General features: G+C 34.7%; 1 protein-coding gene across 2 annotated transcripts; it reads left to right on the top strand.

Annotated features, from left to right (window-relative positions):
• Window positions 1–19820: 19820 nt before the first annotated feature.
• Window positions 19821–25318, top strand: LOC141677190 (protein tesmin/TSO1-like CXC 2). Of its 2 annotated transcripts, none has more exons than XM_074482967.1 (10): window positions 19821–20194; window positions 21164–21324; window positions 21418–22099; window positions 22753–23234; window positions 23315–23389; window positions 23811–24021; window positions 24108–24203; window positions 24279–24345; window positions 24570–24711; window positions 24790–25318. In XM_074482967.1, exons 1-10 carry the CDS (start codon window positions 20078–20080, stop codon window positions 25121–25123), a joined length of 2367 nt encoding a protein of 788 aa, XP_074339068.1. In that variant the 5' UTR covers window positions 19821–20077; the 3' UTR covers window positions 25124–25318. The 2 variants fall into 2 exon arrangements, with proteins under 2 accessions (XP_074339068.1, XP_074339069.1); XM_074482968.1 differs by having other exon boundaries at window positions 19822–20194; window positions 23841–24021.
• The last annotated feature ends 1381 nt before the right edge of the window (window positions 25319–26699 follow it).

The following is a 26699-nucleotide window of genomic DNA, read 5'->3' as shown; positions in this document are numbered from 1 at the left end:
GTCCCGATCCTCAGTCAAACCTATCATTTCATGTGAAATAGATGTCTGAATTGCTTCAGGGATAGATTGACCGAGTTACCCTCCACTTTCTCCAGATAAATCTGCGAGTGGAGAATCCTGTGAGGGAGCCAGAGGTGTTTGATCTGGGAGGGGAGAAAATGACTCTATTAAGGGTGGCTGGGAGTCAGATTTTCCCTCAGAAGCATGTGACTGCTCTTCTGCCGTAACTATGGCAGGCACTGTAACAGACTCTATGTGCACTCCTTGCTCTGTGTCTTGAGTATCATCTGTGGGTATGTATGGTTCCATTGTGAGTAATGGAATTGTGCTTGACTCAGTACAAGATGCCATGGCCCTATGGCGAATTTTAATAGATTCATCCTGTTGAGAGAATGTCTCTAGTAACTGTTCATTGGCCATTTCAAAGTCCATGTCATGTTGGGAGGACAAGGATGGGCTTTCAGATGCCTCAGTATATGTTCTTCTTTTCTTGGGAGGAGGCAGAGCTGAGGGTTTACTCACATTCAATAATACACTACTTCCTATTAACCTTCTGGGTAACATTTTAGACAGTGGGGGAGAGGTTGAGATAGGTTGTGACTCTATGTTTGGCTCTATGACCTGGGATTGAAGCTGTGGTTCTACAACTTCATGGTCAGTCCTATCGACCACTGGGGGTCTTTCAACAGAAGTAGGAATGGAGTGAGAGTGAGGAATTACTACCTGTAATGGAAGTGCATCTGATGTTGGAGGAGCCTGGGTGGCTTGAACCACTGGAGGTTGAGGTTGTTGTTCATGACCGGGAAGATTGAAAATAGGTAGGGGAATATAAGTGGCCATGAAGCAGATACAAGTACTGGAACTTGCATGAATTTGAAGGTTGTGTCTTGGCGGGTGTAAATCTTTTTGCTTACAGGAGGGGGTTTGGTTACTGCAGAGTTAGCAAAAAGGGCTTTGTGCTCAGGTGTGAGAAGATGATCTGCTATAAGCATGAGAAAATGAGCATAGTAACATGATACCCTACGATTTATAGAATGATCACGTAAAGCAGTAGTGAGACGTCTCAAGAGAATGGGAAAAAGTAGTTTGCCAAAATTGATCCTTTGATTGAAAACAACCGCAAGACCAATATACTGCAGAGTGGAAGTGATGTTGTGAAAGTTGGATTTAGTGCAGTTGGCAAACACTTTAGAAAGTGTATCGAAGAAAATGTCCCATTCAGACACCAAATTGGATTTTGAAAGTTTGGTTAAATTGATCACCCCCTGATAGTGAATAGCATGGAAAAAGTTTGTGATATCATTTTCAGAGGGTAAATTACAGAAATTGTCCAATGGAAAATTTAACGCTTGATTGACGACTGTTTCATCAACTACATACTGTGTGTTTGCCACGGTGAATGAAAAAGATTTTGAATCATCGGCCACAGTAGAGGTTGTGCAAATCAGTCTAAGCAGATCGACATTTAAAATCACATTTGATTTAATAGCAGAGCTAACAATCGAATGGTCATTTAAAAATCTAATCCATGGCTTAAATTTTTCCACATCATATTTTTCTGGATTAAAATAACCAACCTGATTATGCGCGACAATTTGGAAATTGAGAGCCATTTAAAATAATAATAAGACACACACTTTCAGAATTTTAAGAATAATATTAAGAAAATTCGAATTAATTAAATTAATTTAATAATTCGAATTAAATTAATTATAATCGAAAAATTTAGACAGAAATGTATCTCGTTAAAATTCTTAACTCACAAACGCAGATTTGAAAAGCCAAAAGACACAAAACAGAATTTAAAATTAAAATTAAAAATATCCAAAAACACCAAACACAAACAGATTTGATATATTTTTTTTAACAAAAATCCAACAGCACTTCTGTATGTATATACTTGTATGTATATATCACAGGAGTGATGATTTTTGTATGCTGAGTAAAAACTCGAGCAAGGAAGACAAGGAAGCAGTTGAGTTTGATTCGAATATGAGAGAGAGAGAAGAGAGAAAAAAAACTGAAAGACTGTTGAAAATTTTAAAAAAAAAACTATAGAACTGAACTGATGAAAAGAAAACACACACAAAAATGATTAAGTAGTATAACTGGTATGACAATCGGATTGTCATACCGATTGTCCTACCAGCTTAAATAAAAAAAAATTGAAATAAAATTAATAAACACTAAATATATATAACTGGTATGACAATCTGATAGTCATACCGATTGTCATACCAGTATAAAATAAAAGGAAAATATTTATATATAAGGTTTATAACTGGCAAGACAATTGATAGTCATACCGATTGTCTTGCCAGTATAAAACTATACTGATAACCAAAATAACACAATTATATACTGAAATGACTTTCAGCAATACAATTTCAATTGTCTTGCCGATTGTCATTCTGGAAATAAAGCAATTATAAGCAGAATTAGTATTAACATATTTATATATAAATATGTACTGAAATGATTTTCAGCAAGACAATTTTAATTGTCTTGCCGATTGTCATTCCAGTAGAAAGACAATTATATACTTACAGAAAATATTTATAAAAACAAAGACAATATTTCAGAATTAATTATTTTTGTTCCAAAAATAGATTTCTGTTGAATTTTAGCAAATAAAATTCATAGAAAAATATTTTTAGAGAAAATAAAATATTCTGAAATATTTGAAATTAACAAGAAGAGTAAATAAAACAGATAAGATAATATAAATTACATAGAAATAAGCAAGAAATATGATAAAATGATAAAATAAATTTGCAAATGAATTTTTCATTTATGAAAAATTCATTTGTAAATTCATTCAAGAACAGATCTCAGATATTAACTAAATTAATCACTAAAACTATTCAACATGCCCAATTTACCAACTAATCTGGTAAATGTGGATTCATCAAGTGGTTTAGTGAAAATATCTGCTATTTGTTCTTCTGTTGGAACAAAAAATAGTTCAACAGTACCATTCATGACGTGCTCTCTAATAAAATGATACCTGATGTCAATGTGCTTTGTCCTCGAGTGCTGCACAGGGTTGTTGGTGATGGCTATTGCACTTGTATTGTCATATAAAATAGGAATTTTGTTCAATACAGAGCCATATTCTCGTAGCTGGTTCCTAATCCACAAGATCTGAGCACAGCAGCTTCCAGCAGCAATATATTCAGCCTCGGCCGTTGAGTTAGAAACTGTTTGTTGTTTCTTGCTGTACCATGAGACTAGTCTGCTACCTAAGAATTGACAACTCCCTGAGGTGCTTTTCCTATCAACAACACTTCCTGCATAATCTGAATCTGTATATCCAACAAGGTTAAAACCAGATTCTTTAGGGTACCAAATACCTAGATTTGGTGTTCCCTTAAGATATCTTAAGATTCGTTTAACAGCAACGAGATGAATATCTCTAGGATCCTCTTGGAATCTTGCACATAAGCATGTAGCATACATAATATCTGGTCTACTTGCAATAAGATAGAGTAACGAGCCAATCATACCTTTTGTAGCTTATGACATCTACCTTAATGGAGTTTTCACATGGTCCAAGCTTGACAGTTGTAGTTGATGGAGTCCTTGCGGATGCAGAATCCTCTAGATTGTACTTTTTGAGGAGTTCCTTGAGATACTTGGATTGACAAATAAATGTTCCATCTAACCTTTGATTTACTTGTAATCCAAGAAAGAACTTCAGCTCTCCCATCATGCTCATTTCAAACTTGTTGTGCATTAACTTAGCAAATCTCTTACAGAGATTATCATTTGGAGACCCAAATATTATATCATCCACATAGACTTGGACTAATATAGTATCATTCTTATGTTTTTTAGAAAAGAGAGTTTTGTCTATGACACCTCTAATAAAGCTATTTTCAATAAGAAATTCAGAGAGAGTGTCATACCATTTTCTCGGAGACTGTTTGAGCCCATAGATAGCCTTGAAAAGAAAGAAGACAAAATCCAAATGATCTGGATCTTCAAAACCAGGAGGTTGCTCTACATATACCTCTTCATCCAGCTTTCCATTCAGAAAGGCGCTCTTGACATCCATTTGATAAACTTTAAAGTTAGAGAATGCTGCAAATGCCAAAAATATCCTGATGGCCTCTAGTATAGACACTGGAGCATAGGTTTCATCATAATCAATGCCTTCAGCTTGAGAATACCCTTTTGCTACCAGTCTTGCCTTGTTTCTTGTAACCACACCATCTTCATCTAGTTTATTCCTGAATACCCACCTAGTACCAACAACTTTCTTGTGTGTAGGTCTAGGTACCAGTTTCCAGACTTGTTGACTTTCAAACTGATTGAGCTCATCTTGCATAGCAATCACCCAATCTGGATCAGTCAGTGCTTCCTCAATCTTCTTAGGTTCCATCTCAGAAAGAAATCCTGAGAACAGACACGCATTTTGAGTAGCACGTCTAGTTCTGACTCCAACATCTGGATCACCAATAATCAACTCAAAAGGATGAGCTTTATTCCAGACAGTCTGTCTTGGAAGATTTGATCTTGATGATTCGCCATGAAATTCATTGGAATGTTGTGTCCTACTAGATGATCCTTCAGCATCTCCCCCTGAGTTGTTGCCATGTTGACTTGAAGATTCTCCGTCAGTAGCAGTGGTATCTCCATTGTTGCCAAAGTTTCCATCACTATTACCTTGAGTATCATCATGATTAACAGGTTCTTCACCAGCAACGAACTCAGGTTCTTGACCATGTTCTGATTCTGAATCTGACATATCATCAAACTTCAGTTTCTCAGAAGGATCTTCAGTTTGGATACTAGGGAGTTTAGTGTCATCAAATATAACATTGACACTTTCAGTTACTTTGTGTTGATCAATGATATACACTCTGTATGATCTTCTTCCATATCCAACAAAAATACCCTCATATGCCTTTGCCTCAAATTTACCACGACGATCATCTCCATCCTTGAGCACGAAGCATCTGGCACCAAATACATGAAAGTATTTGATAAAAGGTTTCTGTTCATTCAAAATCTCATAAGGAGTTTTCATGAAGTCTTTGTTGATTAGAGTTCGATTCTGAGTATAACATGCAGTATTGACAGCTTCAGCCCAAAAGTACATTGGAAGACCTGATTCACTTAACATCGTTCTTGCAGCTTCAATCAATGTACGATTCTTCCTTTCTACCACTCCATTTTGCTGAGGGGTTCTAGGAGCTGAAAATTGTCTGGTAATCCCTTTGTCTGTACAGAATCCATTGAGAAGTGAATTCTTGAATTCTGTTCCATTATCTGACCTTATTGCTCTAACAGGAACATTAGAATCTAACTCAATCATCTTGATATGATCAATCACAACTTGTGGTGTTTCATCCTTAGAGTGAAGAAATAAAACCCACGTATACTTGGAATAGTCATCAACTATCACAAGACAGTAACACTTCTTTGACATCGAAAGGACATTAACTGGTCCAAATAAATCCATGTGCAATAATTGCAGAACACCTGTTATGGAAGATGTGTCAGTGCCTCTGTGACTTGCTTTCTTTGACTTTCCTTTCTGGCAAGCCTCACATAGTCCTTCTGGAGAGAATTCCAGCTGAGGCAGACCTCTTACCAATTCTCTTTTTTACAAGAGAATTCATTGTTTTGAAATTGAGATGAGAAAGTCTCTTGTGCCATAGCCAACTCTCATCTGACGATGCCTTTACATAGAAATAATTGACTTCAGGATTGCTTCCAGAGTTCATGTCAGCTACGAACAGCTTTCCTTTCCGGATTCCCATTAAGGAGGGGTTTTCACTTTTCTTGTGCAGAATCTGACACTTCAGCTTGTTGAATAAAACATTGTAGCCGTTGTCACAGAACTGACTAATGCTAAACAGATTGTGTTCAAGTCCTTGCACAACATACACATTTTCAATGATAACATTTCCAGCTAGCAAACAGCCATATCCCTCCGTTAAACCTTTGCTGTTATCTCCAAAGGTAACCACTGGGTCAGCTTTCTCAACCACATTTGATAGCAGGGCTCTATCTCCGGTCATATGTCTTGACGATCCGCTGTCAAGAATCCACACTACTGGTTGTACCTGTTTAATGCCCTGCAATACAAATGGATTAGACCTTCTTCGGAACCCAAGCTTGGCTGGGTCCGGCATATTTGTAAAATTGGCCTTTATCAGGCAAAACAACATTCTTAATTTTAATATTCTCAACTTTCTCAATGACTGGACATTTGACCTTGTGAACAGCCTTGACAAATTTCTGTTTAGGCTTAGGCACAAATGTCTCCTTTCTAGCTTTAGGAGGACTAGCAGTCTTAGACCTATCATGCTTTCTATTATTCACATGCTGACGAGGAGTAGTCTTATCATTAGAAACATGCTTACCATTAAAATAAGCATACATCAGATTAAAAGCACAAGACATACAATCAGGAACACCACATGCTTTATGAGAGGGATTAACAATAGGCAACTTATGCATGGTAGACATGGCATTTGTGTTATCCAACTCATGTGTGTCTGAGTTAGTCTCAGTTGCTTTCACAACCTTGACTGGAACTTTTGACACACTTGACTTGGAGACAGCTTTCTCATTAGCATTATCTTCAGCACGGATTTCTTCTTGAATAATAAATGAGGTCTCATCAAATGGTTCAGTAATTGATTCTTTATAGAGGGGTTCATCAACACCCTTAAGCACATGTGGTACTTCCCTGCCTTTAGCACAGACATGAGGAGGGGAGTTTATGCCTAATTTTCCAATAGCAGCATTGTAATCATAACCTATTCCAGATGTTTGATTAACAGCTTGCTTATTGTAAAACTCTTTGGACTTCGAACAAGAATTAAAGTAAGCTTTAACCTTAGCCTCAAGACCGGTGATCTTGTCTTTGAGAATAGTTTCAAGTTGTCTATAACAGTCAACTCTATTCTCTAGAAAAGATACTTGTTCTTTTAATTTATCTTGATTAATGTGCACAAGTCTTAATTCATTGACCTCTTTCTCAAGGTCTTTGATTTGTTGATTTAACAATTCATTATCACGACGAGCACAATCTAAGGAACCTCCTAGATGATAAACTAATTCAGCATCAGTAAATTTTACCTCTTTTCTTGACGATGAGGTGTTTGCATCACTAGCCATGAGAGCAAGATTCCCAACTTCTTCATCTTTACTGTCAGTATCATCCCAGCTTCTTCCCTTTGCCAGGTAAGCCCTTTCAGATTTACTCTTCTGATTAGAATCGTAAGAGTTCTTCCTAACTTGTTTTGGCTTCCTGCATTCTGTGGCAAAGTATCCCAACTCATTACAGTTGAAGCATCGAATGGTGCTTCGATCAACCATCCCTGTTTTGTACCCACCACTGCTGGTGTTAGAGGATGAAGATCCACCTTTCTGGATTCTGTTGTAGTTGGACTTGTACTTGAACTTGGGATTCCTTTTGAATCTGACATTTGAGAATCTCTTGACAATCAGGGCCATTGACTCATCCTCCAATTGCTCCAGTTCTTCCAAGGAATAAAAATCATCTCCTAATTGATTTGTAGTAGGAGGATCAAATTCTGCTACTATCACATTTTCTTCAACCTTGGAAGACTGTACCATTCTTTCTGACTGTTGAGATTGTTGTTGATATTGAGGTTGTTGTTGTTGTTCATCAGCTACTAGAGCAGTAGACGTGCTGACCACTCTTCCTTTCCCGTAAACTTCCTTCTGCTGAATCTGCTCCAACTCATAAGTCTTTAACACACCATTGAGCCTATCCAAAGAAATCTCACTCAGATCTCTTGCTTCTCTTATGGCAGTGATTCTATGTTCAAGATGAGTTGACAGTGTTAAAAGGAATTTTTTGTTGACCTCCCTGATGGAATAGTATTTACCATTAATGTTCAGGTTGTTGATCAATGCATTGTACCTCTCAAACACTTCAGTGATTCCTTCTCCTGGATTGGATTTAAAGTATTCATACTCAGAGGTTAGGATTTCTAACTTGTTCTCCCTAACTTCCTCTGTGCCTTCATTAATAACCTCAATAGTTTCCCAGATATGTTTGGAATCTTTACAATTCATCACATGTCTATTCATCAAGGGATCAAGGGAATCTACTAAAATTAATTGAAGGCTAGCATCCAGGGAGGCTTCTTCTATTTCAGCAGGAGAGAAATCCTCAGGATCTTTCACATAAGTTCTCGCTTTGGTGATCACCACATCATTTTCTATTACCTCTGGTTCAATAACCATAGGAATTTTTGGACCCTTCTTTAACACTTGCAGATATTTGGGATTAGCAACTTGTAAAAACAGTAGCATCTTCTTCTTCCACATAACATAATTTTCTTTATCAAAAAGTGGAATTTTAACGGTTCCAACTTTTTGTGTAGTCATTATGAATTTTTTGAGTGAATAATAAAAAAAAAATTCAAGGAGTGAAAGAAACACAAAAGTCTAGGATCTTGATTTGTACGTTAATCAGAAGGCTCTGATACCAATTGTTAGGTCTCAATATGTTTGTAGAAGGGGGGTTGAATACAAACAATACCGTTTAATCGAATAAAATGCGGAATAAAAATGTGAAACAAAATTCAAGTTAAATAAAATTATTATTAAACTTGAAAGGTGTTACAACAACGGTATCGTTTACAAGGGATTAATCTCAAATCAATTATCACAAATCTAGAATAAATTCAACATGAACTTTTTCTATTTTTGCAATAAAAAGATCAAATGCTATAAGCGATTTGAGATTAAGTTCTAGGGATTTTGATCCGCTAGATTGTTACACAAGAACAAGATAAATAATTCTAGTGGTTTGGATTTAACTTTACAATCTAGAATTTTGATCTTGAATAAAGCAGATGAAAAATGATATGTCTTGCTTTTTGTTTCTACTGTGTTCTTGACTTGTGTATTCTGTATGATCTCTGAATGAACTGCTTCTTCTGCTTCTTTTAATCCAACAGTCGAGTAGAATGTACTGGCATGACAATCTCTTTGAACTGGAAAGACAATCAGAATGAACTAGCAAGACTTTCGGTATGACTATCAATTGTCATACCGATTGTCATAGTAGTTCAAAATCAGATTGTCTTACTGAATTAATAATAGATTTTAATGTAATAAAAAATCTGATAGGACAATCCTTTTGAATTAGCATGACTTTCGGTATGACTATTGATTGTCATACCGATTGTCATACTAATACAATCAGTTGTCTTTTTGAATTAATAACAGATTTTAAATCAATTAAAATTCTGAAAAACCTTAATATTAATTCTGAATTAATTAATCAATTAATTTAATTAATCAATAAATTAATCTTTGTAGATATAATTTATTTTCTTAATTAAATTATATGACTTAATTAATTAATAGAGAATTAACACTAACCCTGAGCAGCATCCATTCTCCTGTAAAACTTCTGAAAATCACTGAAATATATGAATCAAATCCACCACTTCAACGTTGACACTCGATGTACTGTCTGGTTCATGAGTGACTAACTTCCGTGACGTTTCTTCATGTCTTGACTTTGATACTTTGATTTTCTTCAGACTAAATCCTTGTAATTAATTGATACCCTGACGAGATCTCTGTCACTTGATTAAATCCACAATCTTGATTTATATCACTGAGGCTTGATCAATTTCTTGAGCTTCTTCCAGTGAATGAATTCTTCAAGTCTGTAGATGAATAATGTTTCTTAACCCTCTGACAGATGTTACTCTGTGAGATCTCTCTGACGATAGATCCACTATTTACTTATTACATTCTTATTTGAGTTGAGTTAAATCCTCGAATAAACAAATAAGCTTAACATATGCCTTTCACGTCTTTATAGTTTGTTATTGCCTTCGTGTTTTATTTCGTTAGTTGGTTATTTGCCATGTTCTTGTTATTATATATATAACTGCCCATTGTTGCTGTGTAAGTTAGAATTATACCCAACAATCTTGAAGAGATTATAGTTATATATAGTTAATTAGCAAGATGGTTAACGAAACTGGTGATGTTCCTAAAACTGTTGAGACTGGTTCTGGTGGTACTACTACCATTGACTGGACCATGTATCGTTTTCCCCATCCAATTGATTTATCGGGTATGCCTAATAAATTCAGTGGTGGAGCTTCTTTTTCTCGTTGGCAGAAAAAAATGAAGCTCTGATTAACGGTTAAGGGTCTATGGTTAGTGGTACAGTATGATCCTCCTAGGTTGGATCAAGAGAAAGCTAAATCTGTTAAGGTTTATGCTTTATGGGCTGAGAAGGAAAGGGTGGCCAGGGCAGCTATTTTGGAATCCTTGGAGAACACCTTGTTCGATGTTTATTCATCAGATGCCTATACTGCTAAAGTCTTATGGGATAAGCTGGACCAAACCCATAATACTGATTCTCAAGGATTTGAGAAGTATTATGTGGCTAGGTTTCTTGATTTTAAGTTGGTGGATGGAAAATCCATGACTGAACATGTTCATGAGTTTGAGATGTTAGTTCATGATTTGGGTGAGTCCGGTATGGTCTTGCTTGAGAAGTTTCGAGTGATGTCTGTGATTGAAAAGCTCCCTAAGTCTTGGGAAGAGTTTGCTCTCTCCCTGAAAAGACAGAAAGGAGAGATCACATGGACTAACTTGATGTTGGACATCTCAGTACAGGAGTAGCACAAGTCCAAACAGGGACATGTGTTGCCTGTGGAACATGGAAGCTCGAAGGTGAATGTAGTGACTGTAGGACAGAAAAGAAAGGTAGTCACTAAGAAGGCTAACACTAAACTTGACAAGAACAAGGCTAAGAAACCAAAGGCGAACAAACCATGTTGGTCTTGTGGACAGGTTGGTCGATGGAGCAAGGACTGTCCAACTAAGAAAGCTAAGAAAGCTGAAGTGGTAGCTCAAGTAAATACTGTGCTTGGACTTGGAACCACGAGTGGGCCAGTAGCTAACATGGTCATTGGTGAGGTTGTTGCCTCTGGAACCGATGACGTGTATGTTACTTATAATCATGTACTACTTTCCACTTATCTATCACGTGAGTGGTTGATTGATACTGGAGCTAATGTACATATCTGTGCTGATATTAGCTTGTTTGTATCTTATCAACTGTCATGGAGTGACACTGACGATGGGGAATGCTAGTGTTGCACAAGTGCTTGGAATAGGAAACGTGGACTTGAAGTCTGCTTCTGGGCGAATTCTATCTCTCACTATAGTGCATCATGTTCCCTCTATTCGTAGAAATATTATAAGTGGAAGTTGTTTAGTTAAGAATGGCTTTGAACTTTCTTTAAAATGTAACAAAGTAGGTATCACTCATACTGGTACATTCTTTGGAAAGGGTTACTTGTCTAATGGTTTGTTTTTAATAAATGTTGAACCCATTTTGGGTGGTTTTATTAATGATAGTGTTGCATCTTCTGTTAATTGTGTAGAATCATCTGATTTGTGGCACTTACGACTTGGTCATTTAAATTTTGGTGCTCTAAAGAATATGTTGAATTTAGAGTTGATTCCAAAGTACGCCATTGATAAGAAATCTAAGTGTCAAGTGTGTGCAACTGCTAAACAAACAAGGAAACCTTTTCATAATGTTGTTAGGGATTCATACTTGTTAGATTTAGTGCACTCAGACATATGTGAATTTGGTGGTGTGTTGACTAAGGATCACTATAGATATTTCATTACCTTTATAGATGATTGTAGTAGATATTGTTATGTTTATTTGCTTAAACATAAGGATGAAACACTAGATAAATTCATTATGTATAAAAATGAAGCTGAAACACAAACTAGCAAAGTACTTAAACGTTTGCGGTCTAATAGAGGTGGTGAGTATATGAGTACCTTGTTTAATGAATTTTGCGCAAACAATGGTATAGTTCATGAGGTTACTCCACCATACACACCTGAGTCTAATGGGTGGTAGAACGAAAGAACAAAACTTTTAAATACATGATTAACAGTATGCTAATTATTTCTGGGTTGCCTAAGTATATGTGGCGAGAGGCTCTGAATACGGCTTGCCATATTCTGAATAGAGTCCCTCTGAAACATATGGACAAGACACCATATGAATTATGGAGAAAGTGTAGGACAAGTTTGAATTATCTTCGTGTGTGGGGGTGCCTTGCTAAGGTGTTTTTCCTTGAACACAAGAGAAAGAAACTGGGTCCAAAAACTGTTGATTGTATCTTTCTAGGCTATCTTGAAACCACAATTGCTATGAGATTTTTAATATTAAAATCTGACATAGATGGTATTGTGGCGAATACGATAGTTGAGTTTCGTGATGCAACTTTCTTTGAGGAAGTATTCCCAATGAAGACTGGTATATCTTTGGTAGTTCTGAGGATGATCCCACTCATACATCAAGTTCTATTCCTGATCATGTGGAAAAGATGACAAATGTGGGGGTGGATCCTGTTAGTAGCTCTACTCCTAATAAAGTAGAGGAACCTAGAAGGAGTAAGCGTGCAAAGGTAGTCAAGGACTTTGGAAGTGACTTTATCACTTACAATGTCGAGGATGAGCCTTTAACTTTCCGTCAAGCCAAGGATTCTTCGGAGTCAAGGAATTGGAAAGGCGCTGTAAAGAGTGAAATTGACTCAATTGTTTCAAACAGAACATGGGAGTTGGTTGATCTCCCTCCAGGGTGTTCTACTATTGGATGTAAATGGATCTTCAAGAGGAAGCTAAACCCTGATGGCTCAATAAATAAGTACAAGGCTAGGCTAGTTGTTAAGGGCTTTAGGCAAAGGGAAGGCATTGATTATTTTGATACATATTCTCCAGTTGCCCGAATGACAACAATCAGATGCTTATTGCATTGGCTTCTGTACATGGTCTTATCATCCATCAAATGGATGTAAAGACAGCTTTTCTTCATGGTAACCTTGAAGAAGAGATTTATATGGATTAGCCTGAGGGATTTGTTGCTTCTGGCAATGAGAGGAAAGTATGTAGACTAGTCAAGTCCATCTATGGCCTTAAACAAGCACCTATAGACTGGCTTCAAATTTTTTAGTTAATGAAAGTGACGAGTGTGTCTACTATAAGGTTAGAGGTAATGATTGTGTGATCGTGTGCTTTTATGTAGATGATATCTTGTTATTTGGAACCAATATTGAGATTATTAACGAGACAAAGAGTTTCTTGAAGATGCACTTTGAGATGAAGGACATGGGTGAAGCTAGTGTGATTCTTGGGGTCAAGTTGACTCAGTCAACTGATGGAATAACTTTGTCACAGTCTCATTATATAAAGAAATGTATACTTGAGAAGTATGGTTATTCAAATTGTAAAATCGCTAGTACACCATATGATTCAAAAGTTGCCTTAGTCAAGAATAGTTCAGGAGTTTCTGTGTCTCAGTTAAGGTATTCTTAGATTATTGGGAGTTTGCAATATCTTGCTAATGTGACTAGGCCAGATATTTCTTATTTTGTGTCTAAGTTGGCTAGATATACAAGTTGTCCAAACAAGACTCATTGGAAAGCACTGGATAGAGTTCTTAGATATCTGAAGGGAACTATTTCCCTTGGCTTGCATTACCGGAGATTTCTGGGGGTACTCGAGGGGTACAGTGATGCAAGTTGGATAGCTAAGAAATCTGGTTCCAATGGAGTGATTGGATATGTGTTTACCCTTGCGGGTGGAGCAGTGTCCTGAAAGTCTTCTAGACAGACTTTGATTACCCGGTCTACTTTTGAGGCTGAGTTGTGTGCACTTGATGCCACGGGGACGGAGGCTGAATGGTTACATGGACTCATGAGTATGTTACCTGTAGTAAGCAAGCCGCTTCCTGCCATTTCTGTTCATTGTGATAGCCGTACAACTATCGACAAAGTCAGAAGTGTAAAGTATAATGCTAAAACAAAGAGACACGTCCAAGTTAGACTAAAGTCTATAAGGGGTCTTGTGTCTGATAGGATTATTGCTATAGAGTTCATAGGAACTCAGGATAATATAGCTAATCCGCCGACTAAAGGGATTGAGCATGCTATAGTCCTTAAGTCGAGGTTGGGGATGAGACTGGTAACCCATCATAATTCATCAACAGCGGGAACCCAATACACCTGAGAGGAGATCCCTCGAAGTGTATTCAATGTGGTAATAACAAGTTGTAAGGATGAATCGGTAGTACCTCTACCATATACATTTAGATACTTATGCATCTGAGTCTATTCCCTATAAACCTTAAGAGGTACTTGAACTGCTAGTTAGCAAGAGTTATTTGAACTCTGAATGGGGTCAAGTCGTTTGACGAGATGATAGCAGTACATCTCTGGAGATGCCCAGCTAAGCGAATGTAATTGTGTGGTCGCAATTAGAGGAAAGGGTTATTCCTCGAAACATTCGACGAACAGGATCGAGACATGACCATTAACGTCTCAAAGCCGTAGATTGGCACCATAGCCTTTGACTTGTCGTCGTCTATGGAGTGTGGTTATACCCAACGGATAAAGATTCAAGGTGAAACATTCCATCTGTATCCGGTAGCCATCGAAGTAGAGGACTTAGGAGGGTTCAAACCCGGGAGGGTACCGACTTTGAAAAGCAAGTCATGATAAAATCTGGTATGCAATTTAATTATGGATTTGTGGGGGATTGTTAGAAAATGGAAAGTTTGAGGCATATTTTATATATGTTCTTGATATGATTTCCGGAAACTAACACTTGGAGGTTGTTCCTTGACATGAGGACTTAAACTTTCATATTTGGATCTAAGACATTTTCTTAGTGGAATCCATGAATATATTGTGACAAAGTTGCTTGTTTGAAATGGGTTATGGGGATTTTGTCCCACTTTGGTATTGTAAAAGAAAGATATTGAGTTTATATAACATCTTGTATTAGTGTTGTTTACACCTACTAGCATAAGTGGAATGCTTGTGTGGCCTAGTGCTAGTGGGAACTCTTATATTTTTCTTTTATATTACAAGTTTAATTATTTATATTGATTATTTAATTATTAATATAAAATATATTGAGTAAGAATTATTTTAATCATTCTCTGAATATATTTTGTAATATTAATATTAATTGATCAGGATATAATATAAATAATAAGAAAACCCATTTTGTTTACTTTTTCTGTTTTGTTACTTGGTGTACCACATCGAGTAAAATAGAAGAAGAGTAACTTGAGATGCCTATATATTGAGAGGTATACTTGAGATTAAAATGATACAAGTCTCGGTGTCTACCTCGCAAACATATATGAGTTGCATAGGTTTTTTGGGCAAACTGAGGTGCGAGTCGCCGTTGATCATTGCTGGTTCTGTGGCTAGATTGATCTGTTGTTGTTTTATCCTGGAAGCGATATTGCTGCATTCCATCACAGCTTAAGTGGGGGGCAATAATCTCTTCAAGAATAGTCAAGTCCTCTTGAAGGGTTTGACGACTCAGCTGTTGTGTTCTTCTTATCAGAATTTGGAAAGCGATAAGAGATAAGTTTTATTTACTTTCTTTGTCAATTACCGTCTTTATAGTTTGTTATTGCCTTCGTGTTTTATTTCGTTAGTTGGTTATTTGCCATGTTCTTGTTATTATATATATAACTGCCCATTGTTACTGTGTAAGTTAGAATTATACCCAACATTTTAATCATCAAGCCTTAATTAAAGATTTTGCTAGCAAAATGCTAGAAAAATGATCTTTAACCGGTAAGTAATTCTATGTTTTGGTTGTAATCAAATGAGTTCCCTGATTTTCCTGTAATTACAATTTAGTATTTTTTTCTACTCATTTTTATGAAGAAAACTTGAGATTAATTTTATATTTTTTTGTCAAGTAAAGTTAATTGGGGCTTGGGGACAATTTTTTTTAAGATGGTACAGGATATCTAAAAACTTAGGGTCGGTCCCGTAATTGGAATGATATCATTTATTATTACAAAATAAATATGGATATCAAATATGACCATCTCGACGGAATGATGGACACAGCTGCCCAAGATACTGGCCTCCGGACTGGTAATATTTTGATTACAAACTCAGGTGTGTTTACTTGGTAAGGATAGAACGAGGAAGAAATGGAATGACAATTATAAACAAAATAAATGAATAAAGAGAGTAAGTAGTATAGTGAATAAAAATGAGTGAATATAGTGCAAAATTGGATAATTAAGTGTTTAGTAAAGTTTAAGCGTAATTAAGCGGATTTTGACTGTTTAAGCGGTTTTTAATCAAATTAAATTGGGATTAAAAATAATTAGAAAAAGAAAATATTATTTTTTAAAAAATGGTAATTTGATATTTTTAAATTTTACTTATATTTTTTTTAAGTTAATTATGACTTTGTGAATGACCATTTTATTGATTTATTATAATATGTGGATGTAATTTCTTTATTCAAAAAATATTTATTATTTTTAATATATATAATATATATATTTATAATCCGATTGATAGTTCGTTTTTAAAACCGCTTAAACGTTCGTTTTAGCACTGGAAGGTGATCTCATCGTTTAGGTCTGATTTTTACACTTCTTACAACAATGCTTTTTAAATATGTTTTTGAAGTGCATTGTAAAACTAAGATGATAGTAAAGACATACTTAAATTACAATTTTGGAAGACCATATTCGAGTACGGATTAAATTATAAATTTGTTCCAATAAATTAAACGTAATTTCTTTTATGACACGCATTGTTTGGCCAGCCCGGGCTGGTTAACATACAAGTCACAAGTGTTTGTCTTCCTAATTTACAAGTCTGAATTTATAATATATAACGTAGTTTTTCTTAACTTATTTTGATTTTTTTACCTTTTAATTGATTTTATCTTCAAAATATATGTTTTTAAATGTTAATCTAATCTAAAATTTACGGAATAAGATAATTATATTTAAAAACTATTTAGTTCATTTAGTAAAAAAATTATGACTTATAAATAAAATTATCCAAAAAATTATATTACTTATAAATATACATCAGCTTAAGTCAATTATTCATTTTAAATTATAATTTACTTCGTTTAAGATTTTCTAAACATCTACTACATTGACCAAAGAACACTCTTGCAATCGTATTGTGATTATAGCTCCCTCCGGCTTTGAGGTTCTTTATATTGAAGAACGGGGATCAAAATATATTTTAAAATTTTTGGAAATTATGATTTATTAAATAATTTTATTTTTTTAAATAAAAATATAATATTTAATTTTTTATAAAAAAAATCAAAAAATAAATTATTAAACTATATTTTATAAAAAAAATTACACAAAAAAATAAAAGAAACAAACCAAGTAATAAAAAAGTATAAATATACGGAGACGTGAGAGAAATACTGTACATTTTGGTGATTTGATTTGTATGAATTAGTCAAAGTCAGTAGTGTAGGAACATCTGACAGTCCTAAATATACAGAGCATTTTTGGTGATGGACCTCAGTTGTACCAGATTATTACGACATATTTTCGAAACTAAAGAGCGCCAAAATAATGAAGTTTGGGAGAGTCAAGCTATAATATTCATAAAATTCTCCATTGAATTATTTTAACCTTTTCCCTAATGTTAAATGCTGGAGACAAACACTCCACTGTAACATCTCAGTTTCTACAAATTACACCTGCTCATACCTTTAGCAATCATTAATTCTATTGCTACTTTGCGTTCGGGAAATCAGATGATTGTTAAAGAAATTTTTCTTGTTGAAGAGACACATCTTTCATAAGTCTGGGTTACTAATCCTTTGTTCTTTGTTTGTAACTATTGACGAGGACCTAACTGAAGAGGCAATTCTCGTGCACAAAAAGTTGTAAACGTTACTAATCCTTATTCTACTGAGCTTCAGTTCTTGCGGTACACATTTACTAACTAAACTCGCTGTCACTGCAACTGCATACCAAACAACAAGGGGCCTTACTTAGATGTCTATCTGTTTCTAGTAAATTATTTACCCCAATGCAGACGTTCGTTATCATTTCTACTGTAATTCTCTATTTTGTCTTTTTCGTTATTTCGGTAATTAATTCCCTGTTAGCACTACTCCATCCGTTCCCTTAAATGTTTTCCCTTTTCACTTTTGTACTGTTCACGATAAACGACTGACTATTTAATATAAAACATAGTTATGAGTGATTTTGTTGGATTCGTATTTATGAGTACTTTAATACAATAAAATTTTTATATTTAATACTAATACGAACTTAAAGATAATAACAATCAAAAATATGTATTGACAAACGTGTCCAACACAAATATAAAACGTTTTTAGGGACGGAGTGAGTATCACTTAAACATTTACTACTGAACAAACCTTTGCTCATAACTCATTAAGTCGTAAGTGCTCCCCTATTCCATAGAATTATATATATTACTTTTTGATACATTTTTTAATGCTTATTTAATATATAATTACATAATATTTTTTTAATTTTTTTTCCTGAATAAAAGTTTTATGTTTAAATTTTTATTCAAAAAAAAAAAAATTTAAAAAACATTATGAAATTATACTTTATTAAAGTCTCGAAATGCGTGCAAACAGTGAACGTATAATATTTAACGGGATGGAGGGAGTAATAATCATTGTTCATCTATATGCGACGTGATGGCAGAACAAGCTCAAGATAGTTAAACGTCTTTAAAATAAAATAATATGGTGAGACTGAAAAAATTATTATTTTAGCGAGTTTATTATTTTATTTGGAGTAAAAATACATAGGGTCCTTGTAATCGGAAAAAATATATTATTTTAATAAGGTTATTATTTTAACGATTATTACTTAATCGAGATTCAACTGTATTAATCAAAAAATTATAATATGATTTTTTGATAATTAAATGACATTTTACGTGAATTATCTAGAGTTCTCAAAAATATTCTGAAACGGTCTCAAAATGATAACTCATTAATAATATGAATCCTGATACATAAATATAAATATGAGTCCCACAAATAATATCACGTCATCAGTGTTCTAAAATTTCCGATTTTTAAAAAAATTCCCGATTAATCCCCTACAAAGTATCCAGCCGATTCGATTTTTGAAATCAGATTTATTTTTACGAATTTTTCTTTATTGCAGTATATATAATTATTTATTAAAATTAAAATACTTTATTAATTTAAATATGAATAATTATAGAAATTATGATATAATAAATATATCTTTATTAATAAATAACTAATATAATCATAATAATATATTAAATATAATTTTATATTATAATACATCCGATTTTTATCTCGATTAATCCCTAATTTTCAATTAATCCTAAATCAGTAACTCGACTGATATTCCCGGATTTCCGATTTTTACAACACTGAACGTCATGCGTAATTTTGGAACAATTTTTGTGTACACAGTATTAATTTTCTTTAAAAGAACAAATTTAGTTATGAAATCATTCATACGATTTACTATTAATTTTTTTGATTTCTTAGCTCCATTTCATTTCATTTGGAACCAGAAATTTAGGAAGGAATATTTCATTATCCTAACAGAGTTAATTAAACAGTCGCCGAATTTTTCATAAATAAAAATAGTTCAGTAACAAAGAATAATTTCACCATTTTGACATCTATTCCAAAACCATCCTCGTTTGACAGAGTCAATAACTTACAAAGCTAAGGATAATACATACCTCACTCACCCCACACCAAAACTTTGTTAAACTTGTTACCGGTGGTCAATCTCTCTAATAAAAAACCGTTACTCTCAATTTAAATTTACCAAAAAGAGGAAAACTATAAACATCAATAAATTAAATAATTAACAGGTCCAAAAGCTGTAATAAAACTCTTTATCAGTGAATTACTATAATTTACGTTACTTTTTCCACTTAAAAAAATACACACACATAATAAAAATAGAGCCACATATGCATTATCACTGTGAAATGGTTCTTTAATCAGAGAGAGAGTGTGTGTGTGTGAAAGTGTGTGTTGGACCAGTGTGGGGTTGAGCACGAGAAAACCTATTGTCTATTTACTCTCCCCCCCTCTCCCGCCTTCCCGCTTCTCAAATATACTTACACACATACATATAATAGAGATAGAGATACCTCTCTCTCTCTCTCTCTCTCCCTCTCTCCCCCTCTCCTTCTCTCTCTCCCATCTCTCTCTCGTATTTATTTTGTGGGGTTGTGTAAAAATGGGTGAAGAGTGTGTGAATAAAGAGAGAGATAGTGAGATTGTAAAAGGGGATTGCGTTGTGATGGATACCCCTGACAGGAAGCACCAGCTTACTCCCACATTCTCCAAAGTGGAGGTATTTTTTCTTATTTTTTTTGGTAATTAAAGTTTGTGTTTTTGTGTTTTTTTTGAAGATATGGGGATATGGGGTTGTGAATTTGTGGTTGATTTGTTGGATTTGGGTGGTTTTGTGATGTGGGTATTTGTTAACTTGATGAATTGTTTTAATTTTATGGTGTTTTGTTTTTTTGGGTGTTGATTTTGGCTTGTGGGATTGATTTGATTAATTGTACGTAAGTGGTGTTGACTTGAATGTATTAATCTGTGAGTGGTTTGATGTAAGATCTGTTTTGAGGCTTGTTAATTGGGAGTTTCTGGGATGAATTTGGGGTTTTTTTAGGGTTCTTAGGGATATGGTGTTGAAGATTAATGTCAATTTGTGTGTGTGTGTGTGTGTCTAGTCTACAGATACAATTTACTGACTGTTGTGTTGTTTAGGATGGCTAGAGAAGTATAATGTCGATTTGTGTAGTTAATTAGAGGGGCTAATGAAATCATTTGACAATATTTGTTGTAGTCAAGGGTAATGTGGTGGGGGATGAAGTAGAAACTGCTGTTAACCAGTTTGTTACTGAAGCGTAGTTGCGAGACTCCATACATAATCTGCTTTTTGCATTGCGAGTATATTTGTGAGTTTGGGAATTAGGTGTATGAGTTCTGATGTTCTTCAGAAAAAAATGTCACTGTTGAGTGTTGACTCCTCCAGTAATCCAGTTTAGCATTTTGTCTCTCTCATCCCTTTTGTGAATTTGTAAAAATAAATGTAAAGTGACTCTTCTCCAGTTCATTCGGTTATTTTAGTAGATAGCCTTTCAAAACTACATGGTAAATTACAATTCAAGCTTTGCAATTCATGGTTGTAATGAATTCATTGCATTCATAGCCTGAAATTTGGTTTGAAGTTTCTTCTGAATCTCTACTTTGCATTTTCTGTCACCTTCCATTTTGATACTCACATCTTATGTATGTATATTTGCAAATGCAGGATTCCCCCGTCTTCAACTATCTCAACAGCCTTTCTCCTATCAATTCAGTTAAGTCTGTACACATTACTCAAACGTTTAATTCGCTTACTTTTTCGTCTCCTCCATCCGTTTTCACTTCACCTCATGTCAGCTCTCTAAGGGATAATAGAGTGTTAAGGAGGTAATTACGATTATCATTGATGAACTGTTAATATTTTCTTTTATCATTCTATGATATAAATCATAGATTTTGCTACTTCATTTCTTACTTCAGGCATCAATTCTCTGACCCATCAAACCCCGAGTTCCCTTCTAGTCATGGAGACAGAGAGGAAAAAAGTGGAAAATCTACTGAAGTTCCTCATAACATTGAGAAACAAAATTTTAATCAGAGGAGCTTAGCTGGTAAATCATCTGCTGTCCCACTTCAGGAAACAAGTGTTGGAGTTGAGCTCCCACAAACCTTAAGCTATGAATGTGTTAGCCCTGACTGCGGTGAAACCTCTCATTGTGGCTTGGAAACCAGTGGCTTACCAGAGTTGGTTGGCTCCTCTACAGAACTCGTTCCATATGTACAAATTGGCTCAGGAAAAGGTTCTATGGAAAAAGAAGTGCATCTAGAGGGGCCGAGCAATATCAATGAAAATAGAGAATCTGCAGGATGTGATTGGGAGAATTTGTTTTCTGAAGAAGGTGACTTACTACTGTTTGATACACCAAATGATTCGAAGACTTTAATTGATCCTAGTCAGAGATCAATAGAACCTGGAATGAGTTTCTGTGATTCTTTGACTGATAATTTGCAAAATACTGGAGCTATTAATGCAGCTGATGCAGATAACAATGCTTCTCAGCTTGAATGTGGCCGTGATATGACAATAGATATGGATCAAGACATCCTTGTTTCAAATAACAAACCCGTGGCAGATGACACATGTGATAATGTGGACGACGAGGTGAGCGCTTGGCTATTTCCATATCTCTGTTGCGTCATAGCTCTATGTATCCCCTTACTTCTGTGTGCTGCTTTGTTTTTGTTTCCTTCTTACTTTTTGTCTCAAGTGTGACTTGAATTATACTCTTTCTTTCCTATGTGAATTTAATCTTTAGCATTTGGATATTCGACAATCTTCAACTGTCTGTTGTTTCTCAGAAATAATATACCTTTGTTGCTTCTTATCAGAAATAATATACCGTCCCGTCTTATTGATGAGGCTTTCCTTGATCATTTATAGTTTTGCAAAGCACTTTCGTTAAAAAATGTTTTCTTCCGCTGCATCTTGCACACTCGAGATAATGAGGACATGATAAATTCTGAAATACTAGTGATGTATTCAAAGTCTTTTTGTTCCAGTTTTTCCCTAAAACATTGCTCAACATGAAATATAACATTGAATTTCAGTATAATTATGAGATCCTTTATTCTTTTGGTACAATTAATAAAAAAGGAACTCCATTTGGAACAGAAGAATTCTTTGATGTGGCAGTTCATGGAATAGAGAATTTGTTTGCTGATGGATGCTCATTAGTCTCAATTACATATACCTTTTTATTGTAATTTAAAGCAGTCTTTTTAATTCATTAACATGTTATGTTTTTGGTTGCATAGATTGCTTCTAATCTGCAACGTGGTATGAGAAGACGCTGTCTGGTATTTGAGATGGTGGGTTCTCGCAGAAAATGCTTGGATGATGGCTCTAGTTGTAGTTCTGTGCTGTTGCAATCTCATGAAAATACTGCTTTCGGTGACAAATGTGTAGTTCCATTAAAGCCTGCAAGTGGTGCCTCTAAGCGCAGACTACCAGGAATTGGTTTACACTTGAATGCACTTGCAGCAACATCAATGGACCACAAAATTGAGAAACATGAAGCCTTCCCCCCTGGAGGTCAACCATTAAGTGTCTCTGGGTCGGCTTCTTATTTCGATATGTCAAATAGTCAACAAATTTCAAACAGTGCTTTGGTTGTAACCTCTTCGAATAGAGATATTTGTCCTCTTGAAGATGGAATTTTGACTGCAGAAAATGCTGCTCCAGGATCAGGATTCTTGGTCAATGAAGTTTTAGATCACAGTAGCCCGAAGAAGAAAAAGTATGTACATTACTTGTATATCTTGTGAGAATCTTACTTATATAAATTTGTCTGCGTGACACTATAATTGCTTTCTTCAGGCGTAGATCGGACAGTGGTGGAGAAGCTGAGGCCTGTAAGCGTTGTAACTGTAAGAAATCGAAATGTTTGAAGCTGTAAGTTCTTGCTATTAAAAGTACTTCCTTTAGCAGTTTACTTTTATTGTATAATTTTTGTTTCTGTACTCTAAAACGTCATTAATCCATTAGGCTGTTATTAGAATTATGATCATTATATATTTATCTAATAATATTGTTTAGCTCTATCCAATGTAATCTCGATTATAAACTTGCTCAAGAGACCAGACATTCTCATTCCCAAGCTCGTACAAAGCTTAAACATCTTTTGCTTTGTTAGTTAGTTAGGAAAACTCTTCTGTACTCTGTGTTTTCATCTTGTTTCATTAGGCTACTGGATGCACATCGGTTTTAAATTAATAATCTGTGGATGATACTGATTTAAGACAAAAATGTTTAATGAAATTATTAATCTATTTGCATGGCTGGATCATCATTAGTGGCATAACAACAGTAGCAGATTTTGTCTTGTTATGCTATCTCTATGCAGGTACTGTGAGTGCTTTGCTGCTGGTGTTTACTGCGTGGAACCATGTTCATGCCAAGAATGCTTCAACAAACCTATTTATGAAGATACTGTCCTTGCAACTAGAAAGCAGATTGAATCTCGCAACCCCCTTGCATTTGCACCAAAAGTTATCAGAAACTCTGATGCCATTATTGAAGTTGGGGTGAGAAAATAATCCCCTGCTATGTACTGTGTATATTGTGTTTCTTAAGAACTATAGTATTTCATTTAGATGTCTTGATTTTATAGGAGGAATCCAGCAAGACTCCTGCTTCAGCTAGGCATAAAAGAGGATGTAACTGCAAGAAATCTGGTTGCCTAAAGAAATATTGTGAATGCTATCAGGTTTTGTCTCTTGGCGCATTTTCCTGTTTCTGTTATAACTAAAGCCAGTTCTGACTTGGTATTTTGGATCTATAGGGTGGTGTTGGATGCTCCATTAATTGCAGATGTGAAGGTTGTAAAAATGCATTTGGTATAAAGGATGGTGAGTGTACTTTCAAGTTCAAATTTATTCCTTTTTTGTATTTGATTGAGTAGTTATGGTCCAGTTTGATCCCCTTCATTGCTCAGTTCATTACTTAAAAATAATAGTTTGCCTAGATTTTTTTTCCTTTTTTGTGCCATGTTGATATAAATCAATGATATGCATAACCTAGTATATTGCTGAAGTTTTGTATCTGAGTTCTGACATAGGCTTTACTTTAATAGAAACAGAAGTTGAACTAGAAGAAGGAGAAGCTGAACAGGAAAAGAGAGCTGTTAATAGAAGCTTACTGATAAATACGGTCCAGAATGATGCAGAGCAGAAAACAAGTTTTGCTCTTCCTGCAACACCTCTACAGATTTGCAGGTATGATATGTTGAACAGTTCTGCATGGTTATTTGCAATGTTATTACAGTCTTTTAATATTACTTTTTCTTTGTTCAGTTCATCAATTCAGCCTTTCTCCTCTAAGAGCAAGAAACCACCGCGATCTTCACTTCTTTCAATTGGAGGATCCTCAGGGATATATGGTACTCCAAGGTTTGGAAAGCTGAATCCTCTTCAGCCTCTAGCCAAAATTCTTGATGACCGAAAAGATGAAATGCCAGAGATACTCCAGAGTAATGCTTCACCAAACAGTGGCGTCAAGTCGGGGTCCCCAAACAGTAAGAGAGTTTCTCCGCCTCAATCCATTGGATTGTCTCCTGGACAGAGAAGCAGCCGTAAGTTAATACTACAATCTATTCCTTCATTTCCTTCACTCACCCCTAAGCACTGAGAAAATCAGTTTTTTTTCCATGAACTTGAATGGAGTTTTGTTCTCTTTAAAAAAAACTTCTTTGTAGTTTAGTTACTAGTAATTCTTTTTATTTTCCTCAGTTAAAATTGTTAATTATGTTTTTAGGGGTATGCAATTCAAGCTTACCTATGTGATTGTAAAATAAGGGTAATCAAAATATGTTTCTGTTTTTCAGTGTTGTTCGCCTTAATCTTTTTGGTGCCCGACTCAATTTGTCGGTGCTTTGCACATGAAATCTTTACCAAATATATTTTTATTAATTTTATTATATGAAATATATAGGGCATTAATTTATCAAACATATCCGTATATTATAAACTTATGCATTGAAGAGAACTTTGAAACAAAATTTGACGGAAACAGAACATAAGGTAAAAAACAGATATGATTACTAGAAGTAAGGTAAGAAAAGCATGTAAGTTCTTCAATGTAGGCTTGGGATTATGTATTCGAGTCATCAGTCCAAATCTTGTGAATGCAAGTCTTTAATGGAAGGTTTGGTATTAGGTATTGGAGTCATAAGTCCAAAATCTGCTGTTGATAATACCATTTCATTAAATAGAAAATATATCCATTTCATTATATAGAAAATATAGGAACCTGAAGTTGAAGAGTTCCGGCACCGGGCACAGGTAATACCAAATGCTGAATGGGAGAGATCACAGCTCCCGCTGGGTTGAAACTCCAAAAACTGAATATCTGCTAGTACTAGGTTCGAAAGTGTGATACATTCCGAAATTTTTTAAGTTGTTAAAACCTAAAACATTCATAGAATGTCAACTTTTGGTTCTCCTAACTACGGTCTCTTTACAATAACCAAACACTAAAGAGTAAAGTTCTTACAATTTCAATATCTTTTTGTTATGAAATAATCAAAAATCAAATTGAATTTTCAAGTTCTTTGAAGAGTATGATGTGAATAGTAGTAAATTTTTAACACACCCTGAATTAAAAGTGTTAGATAAGAATGACACTTAAATACAATACAGACTTGATGAACAATAGATTTAATTCAATAATAAAAAGTCATATGACATCTACACAAATGATCAAGTCAAACAAACATAAAATGAATTAAATCGCCGGTCTTCATGCAAGTCTTCGTATAGAGACCATCAAGCGATATGTTGAAGAAGATATATTTACATATACCTGTTTCATGACTTTCATCATAATCCCAACGCGTTTGAGCTATCGACCATAAATGTAACCCAGTATAAACCTCTATCACTAAATCAGATCCATCACTCATAATAAAGGAGAGAAACAAACACACTCTCAGGAGAGAAAATAAACTGAAAATCTAAATAAAAAATTCATATCTGAAAAAATAAAACTTAAAAATAGATAATCATTTCACCCTCAAATCAAATATGTTCCGCTTGAATTCAAGATGAAAGAAAATCCAAACTCTGACAATTAGATCTAAAAACAAACTAAATAGATAAAAGGTCTTCCAAAAAAGAAAGATTATTGAAAAAAATAAAAAAAACAAAACAAATTAACAAATTTGGGGCATTCCATCGGATAAACCGACAGAAACCCGTTAAAAGAA

The sequence above is a fragment of the Apium graveolens genome, chromosome 8, assembly GCF_009905375.1.
Source record: "Apium graveolens cultivar Ventura chromosome 8, ASM990537v1, whole genome shotgun sequence".
Classification (NCBI taxonomy): domain Eukaryota; kingdom Viridiplantae; phylum Streptophyta; class Magnoliopsida; order Apiales; family Apiaceae; genus Apium; species Apium graveolens.
This window is presented reverse-complemented; position numbering and strand designations above follow the sequence as displayed.